Below are 7,074 nucleotides of genomic sequence, written 5' to 3'. Positions count from 1 at the left end.
TGCTGAACCAACAGCAAGAGTAGCCAGGTGCTGAGATGGCTGGAGGGTAGCACTGCTCCCACTCCATAGCTCTTTGTCACAGTCACAAGAGAGGGAAGAGTCAGGAAGAGAAGACAAGTGACAGAGTACTCTCTGACAGCGTCCCAAACTTCTGAAACACTTCTCTTCAGTCAACAGCTGCTTGTTAGTCTTCAAGGAACAGTAAAAGGCCTATTTTTTAATTGCAGAAGTAACCTAGAGCAGTGATCCACAAACAGGGGAGTCATAACCCCAGGTAAACTTGTAACACAAACTGGGTTGCCATCCCAACGGAAATGTGGCTGGCCCTCGGACTGTAGGCGTGGCCACCAAACACTTATTTCACAACTACTGGCCAAATACAACAGCACACCCCAGCTGCTTCCTGCAGCAAAATTTCCAGTGTTTGCCTAATTTCACTCTAACATTTCCACATCTCCCTTTGTGAGACTACTGCAAAGCACAGTATCCTCAGAGTTTCTTCAAAAACGCTCTCTTTCATGGTTAAGGGCTGATCATTACCTGCTGCGGTACCACTGTGATGGCAGGATTGTTTCTATCACAAGACTCTGCTGAGTCCCACCTGCTCCTTACCTCGTAGGCTCGAGAACCGGTGATACTTGCTAGCTGCTGTGCTCCCCCCACAGCTTTCTCCAGAGCACCGCACTGGGAAGCTGTGCTAGAATCCATCCAGACGGGGCTGTTACTGACAGAAAAACAAGCCTGCAACGAACAAAAGCCTTTATTAGTAAGTCTGATCTCTAAGAAGTCCTGGCTAGAGTAACAGCAATACAGCAGACCCACGCGTCAGTTCTCTCGTGTGCCTTCAGGTCTCTTCCCGATGATTACAGGAAAGCAGCTGTTGGGCATCATGTTAGTCAGTGGTGAAAAGTTGAACGCAAACTTCACACCAGAGAGAAGCAACAGGCTTCTTCTGCTGTTACATGACATTACCTGCAGCAGGATGTGTACTTCCCATAGCCAGCAGCACGATGTCTCAACACTCCTCCGGTAGCCAAAGCCCCAGGGCCTTTTAGCCAGTTTAGTGCCTTGTTTTTAGAACTCCTCTCTACACAATCAAATTACCTTTCCACAGCTCTACTAACATTTCTCTTTAATGACTTGTATAATCACTTGGAAGTGCAACTGAAGCTTCGCACTTCACCAGAGAGCATTTTGATTCCAGTTCCACGAGTCTTGCACTGATGAGGTATTTCCAAAATTAGTCATTTAACTGTCCTTTCTGATCTTGAAGTAAGGAAAGTAAGAGTCTTCAAGAGGAAAGTTGATTCCTTCCTACTTTGAATTTTATACAAAAGCCTGTCAAGGCTATGTTCAAAGCTTACTGACCACACATGCAGAGAAAATGCTGAGATTCACTGATAGACTTGTTAGGAGTCTGTGTCCCCACAGCACTACACTTCCACCCTTTCAGAACTAAGTGTAAACTCTTTTTTTTCTTTTTCCTAATATTTTCTAATGAAATCACAAGCAGTGAAAGGAAACTCAGGTACAATAATATTTTTCACAATTTTTTTCTTAATACAAATATATTAGAAAACGTAAAATATTTGCAGGTTGTTTACAAAAATATGTTCCCTAAAAGGCTCTGACAGAAAGATTCTGGGACACCCACTGTCACCTGTAAGCTTTTACAGGAGTATTCACAGTCACTCAGGAGAAAAGAAATGTCAAAAGCCCTGGAGCTGAAGGAATAACCAGTACATTTCACTTTACGCTGCAGGGATATGCAACTCAGCCAGAGGAAAGGTTTGTGAGGAGAAAAGCAATGTGTAAGGATCAGAAAAAGGACCAGGGAGCTCTCCCTTCTGAGCTCGTTTATGCACATTACCTTTAGTGACTGATGTAAAGGCAGTTCGGATGATGCATTCTTTAAAATTTGGGTGCTTCCTTTTTTCCAGTACACGCTTCCATGTTGCTGTAGAAAGTAGAGAAACAGAAGTTAGAGATGCCCACCCAAGCTGCAAAGTTCATGTTCTCATCAGAATTTCACACTCGAAGGGACAGAGAACTCTCTACAAACTAGAAACAAAAATTGCACCTTTTCAAACCAAATGCCCCATTAAAAGACTCTTTAAGATAAGCATATAATAAAACAGAAAACGTGGAAGTCGAGAGACAATGATGATTTTGAACTATGGCAACTTCTAGTGGAACTATTATTATACTGCTAATGGCATTAGATACTTTTTTGAGGCCTCTCCTAGCCATAGCCAGGGCTCCACAGTCAAGACTGTTAGTTCTGTGCTGTTTCAGCACAGCCCCCAGGTTCTTTAGTTGTGTCCCTGCCTCAATCACCACTAATAGACTGTATAGGATCAAGAAGACTATTTAAGTTCCATCTCTCAGGCAGTTTCCTCAAGCCAAGCATCTCTAGTCATTCACCTGCAGGACACCCTGCAGGCAAACTGCAAAGCACCATCCAGTAACCCCACTAACAGTTCGGATGACATCAAGTGCACACAGAAGCCCATGGGCACAGAGTACTTGAGCACAGTGTCACCCAGACTGTATTCCACATCTCTCAGACACCTCTGCAGTCCAAGGTAGTCCCTTCTTTCAGACAAACACTGGCACATCAGTCCACCTCCACAGTGATGTGTAGCACAAAGTCAAGGTTCTTCACAGACAAAAGGGAGAGAGACAGTGTGGGTTGGAAGGGGGCAACTAAATGAAATCTGTTCTACCTGAAAGAATCTGAATATAAAGAAGGTGATCCCTCCAGCTTGTTGGAGGATGAGTTACTTGGCAGTCCCTAACTTCTGCTCCACTGAATTCATACCAGAGCCTTCATACCAGCTATGATTTTCAGACACTTTGCTCACTTTCAACTGAAATCAATGAAACATGGAGATCAACGCCAGTGTTTTGACGAATTAGTCCCAGATATATCATGACAAACAACCTAAACCTCACGTGTCAGAATTAGCTATCGCTTTGGTGCTGTCCTCACCCTGATACCATCTGCGAAAGTTATCAAAGACTTCCTTCTTTCACCAGAGTCCTGGCTAACTGATTACATGTCCAGGATGGGTTCTCTAAATCTCAGAAGAAAGGCATTATCACGGCAGGCTAAATCATGGCCAGCACCTTTGTCATCCCTGCATCAAAGACTGGCATCGCTTGGTTTCTGTTGTTCCTAGCCAACAAAACTGTGCTCAACAGGATGTTAATATGCCTTTAGCAAACGGCGCTCCTCACTTTTTTTCCACCTCACTTCCACAAGCACCTGGACATAAGGAAACTCAAAATGATCCCAGTCATTTCAGAGTATGTATGTATAAAGAACTTAACAGGAAACCAACTGGTTATGCACTACACTGATCTAAACAACTCCACTGTAAACCTCATCTTCCACCCCACTGCATTCTAGTGATTGCTTTGTTGTTCCCTGATGTCTTTTGATGGATGCTTATATAGAAGTTCTGTTCTTACTTGATGTCATTATGGTCTTCAGCAAAACAATTATTTAAATTATATTTATCACTATACCTTATACGCTACTGAAGAAATATAGTAAGACTGATTCTTTTTCTTTATGCACTAACCTGGCCAGCACCAGACAATGCTTTAACTTGAGAGAAGTTAAAGCCTGAAGACTTCATCTTTTCCAAAATCATATCCAGAGCCTACAAGAACAACAAGAATCAAGAATGATTGTAACGAGCTATCAAATTATGCATACTTACCATCTCTGGAATTAAACAGTAAATTCATGCCATCACTGATAAGAGTTCATTGGCAGGTAATGAAAAAGGAGCTAATGACTATGGACTTCTCAAGATGCTGCATAAATTAATTTACTAAGTAAGAGTTCATAAAAGAAAAGTTGAATCACGTAGGAAAAAAAAGAAGCTCTTTAAACAAGCTGAATCACAGAGATCCATTCTCTGAAACCTAAGAGGCAAGAGCTAAAGAATTCCAAGTCATTAAAAAGCTGCTTTTAAGAGTGCCAGACACAAAGCAGGATTATCTTTTTCTGTTCTTACTTTTGGAAATCTACGAAATCTTAACAGGGTGCACCCTGCACCCCATCCTACAAGATGTTGGGTATCCTCAACACCACTGCCCCCACTAGCAGCTGAAAGCTCAGAGTCTCTTTAACATGAGAGTCTCTTAAGTGAATTGTACAAGTGAATTTTAGCACTTTAAGCACGTCTTAACTTCATTCTTGCCACATTTTCTTGAAGTTTAAAACCAAATATTAAATCTATCTTTATATAGCCTCGATCAGAGCAGCATTTCCCAGACTATCTTGACAAATGGACCACTGCAAGACTTTAAACCAAGAAACATCACATACCTATATCAGCATATTATTAATTTAAAAGTTACAACTGCCTGTTCATTATTGTTCGAAAGACCAACTGCAAGCATTTTTACCAAACCCCTGTCAACTACTGCGGATCACCAGCTGGGGGTTCCGTGACCTTTCAAATATCTTAACAATTCAAATCACACTAGTAAGACAAATTTACATAGCACCACGAGACAGCAAGAGTTGCAGAATCTGCACAGAAGCAAGGAAGGCTTCTTTCAAAATAGAAAGGAATGTTCTATTTCAAAACAAACACCAGTCTCAGTGACTGGGAATCACTGAAATAAATTGTTCTTTAACCACTTACCAGTCAAGACATCAATTGCTCAGCAAAGCTTAGTCTAAAAAACAGCACAAGTAACCTGGATGCTACAAAAACACAGATTTAATCTAGGCAAAGCAACAGCTGCTCCTTTTGCATACAAAACAAAAAGATGAGCAAAACAATAGTGGGTTTTTTCAAATGATGGAAAGTCAGGAAAGGATCTATCACACATAAAGTGCTGTAATAGTAGAGAGTAAAGAAGCAAACAAACAAAAACTTCAAAATGTTACCAACTTCCACTATGTTTGTTGAATACACTAATATTTGCATATCAAGACACAGAATAACACTTCAAAGAAACAGAGCACGAGCAAAAGGCCTATGCTGATTTGAATGATGAGTTTCACTACTGCTTGAAATAAATTTCCATTTCAGAGACAGAAAGGAGGAAGTTGAACTACATAAAGCTTGTTCATACCTTGACCCACATTAGCACAGGAGAAGTGACTGTCAGCTTGTCACTGTGAATATAGACTCCACCTTGAGTCCTACAGAAAAACAGTATTTTGTCTTGGCAAAATCAGCAATTTTTTCCCCCACCAAACAAAGTTCTTCAAATTTATTAATGACCAAAGAGAGTGTGCAGTGTTTTTATGCTAAAAGCAATGATACGATCAGTGTTTGAAACCTGAAAAAGTAAAAGCCAGCTCTAGGAGGTGACCTAAGAATGTTTGACCCAATTGCAAAGTAGATAATCTGCAAGGAAAGGCTCTGCTCCTGAAGTAAGATCTGTGACAGACTCCAGTGCTGACACTGCTCATTGGCTCCCAGTAACTCATAGTTATTTCTAAGTTTCCTATCTGTCACCATGGGTGCTTTGAACCTAGAAGATGAAATTGAATTTTTGCTATTCAACCATCTAGTAAATAAACGGACTTCACTGAAACTTGTGACCATGGAGGATGACATTTGTGAATTCTAGTCTGTTAACTGAAGTAAGCAAATACTGCCATCCTACACCTTACTGTGAGATTTGGAACCACTGAATTTGTCTTCAACTGCCTTTTAGAAGTTCCCCTGACACAATTTACTGTCTGTTATAGCATTCCACCCTGACACAAAGCTGGTGCTTACTTCCCTGTCCCAAAAAGAAACAGCCGTGTCTGCAAGTTTGAAGTCCCAAAGGAAAACAAAATTGGTTTATTTATACATAATATTTTGTGGTAGAATTTTAAAATGTATTTCCTCTTGGGAATTCTGGCCACATTTACATGCCAAGGGAGGCAGGTGCACATACTACCCTTTCCAAGCATGAAACATGAACATGGCATGAGCTTTTTCCATGCCTCCACACATATCCGAGACCAAACAGGGCAACAATTCTCCTCACCCCATTCTCCGAAGTTCTAACTTATATTATCAAAGTAACATAGAAAAAGCCTTACTTAAATTCTGGAAGATCTTTATCAAAATGAACATTATCCTCATAAATGACTCTCAGCTGTTCATCAATGGCAATGACTTTCAGCTGGAAGATACAAAACAGGAGGTTAACAAAACCTAACAGTAATTAAATAGCACTGATAACTCATTTATAGTAAATCAATTCCCACAGACAAAATGGGAAAGAACATCATCCCAATCCACACAACTCACTTTCAGTATGGGCAAAATTTTTTTTAAACAAGTTATCACGTGGATTTTCAGCACGCCATCTCTTCGGCAACATGCATACTTGTTTGCTTGCATTTCCCCCCCCATTTTCTCTCCCCCTAGTCAAGATCCAGGCATATGCTAAAGTAAACAACAAACATATTACCAGGTTTCTAGCTTGCATTGTGGTATCCAAATTTTCCAATTTCTCCAAGGAATACAGTATCTTAAAGATGCCATATGCTTTTTTGCCCCCATCTCACCAAGGAACCTAACAGAGCCTTAGAATACCTTGTGGACCTTCCCTGCTCCCAGATGGTGAGTAAATCCAACTCTGCCAGTCTGGCAAAGCTCAGAGGGCATTACATTCTGAGCTTCTGCAACATATGGAAAGCAGCATCCCAAATGGGTGACTCTACAAAGCTGAACTTTCTTCTAAGCACAAACCAGATGAGTACCACAACCCTTCCTCCTCTATCTGCACTCAAGATCACCTAGTACAAAGAAAAATATTAACAGCCTAGAAGAAAAGTGATACGGTTGAGAAGGTTATTCACATTCTGCACGTATTTAAACAAGGGAGCAAGTGCAAGCTGCTGCTACAGGGACAAAAAGAACAACCTGCAGAGACTAAGTCATCTCAGAGAGTTGTTTTCAAATAACAAGGCCATCCCCATTAAGCCACACTAGCGTAGGGACATTATTTCTGCTCTGGTGCAACTCACTACCAGTCTGATGCTCTGCACGAGCTTAAAAACAGTTCTGACCCACTGCAGCTTAACTGGCTTTCAGCTTGTAG

At 41.1% G+C, this 7,074-nt stretch overlaps 1 protein-coding gene across 1 annotated transcript in view; it reads right to left on the bottom strand.

The window, feature by feature from the left end:
• The window catches only part of XYLB (xylulokinase homolog (H. influenzae)), a gene marked incomplete at its 5' end in the record, with an annotated part of 83,948 nt that extends 77,798 nt beyond the window's left edge, over positions 1-6,150 (bottom strand). The window contains 5 exons of the mRNA XM_010136651.1: positions 613-741; positions 1,871-1,957; positions 3,588-3,668; positions 5,101-5,170; positions 6,068-6,150. Coding sequence (XP_010134953.1) covers positions 613-741; positions 1,871-1,957; positions 3,588-3,668; positions 5,101-5,170; positions 6,068-6,150 — 450 coding nt within the window. The remainder of the gene's footprint in view (positions 1-612; positions 742-1,870; positions 1,958-3,587; positions 3,669-5,100; positions 5,171-6,067) is intronic.
• Between the last annotated feature and the right edge of the window lie 924 nt (positions 6,151-7,074).

Source organism: Buceros rhinoceros, unplaced genomic scaffold, assembly GCF_000710305.1.
Source record: "Buceros rhinoceros silvestris isolate BGI_N320 unplaced genomic scaffold, ASM71030v1 scaffold1695, whole genome shotgun sequence".
Lineage (NCBI taxonomy): Eukaryota > Metazoa > Chordata > Aves > Bucerotiformes > Bucerotidae > Buceros > Buceros rhinoceros.
The sequence above is the reverse complement of the archived record's forward strand: the minus strand, read 5'-3'. Positions and strand labels throughout refer to the sequence as shown.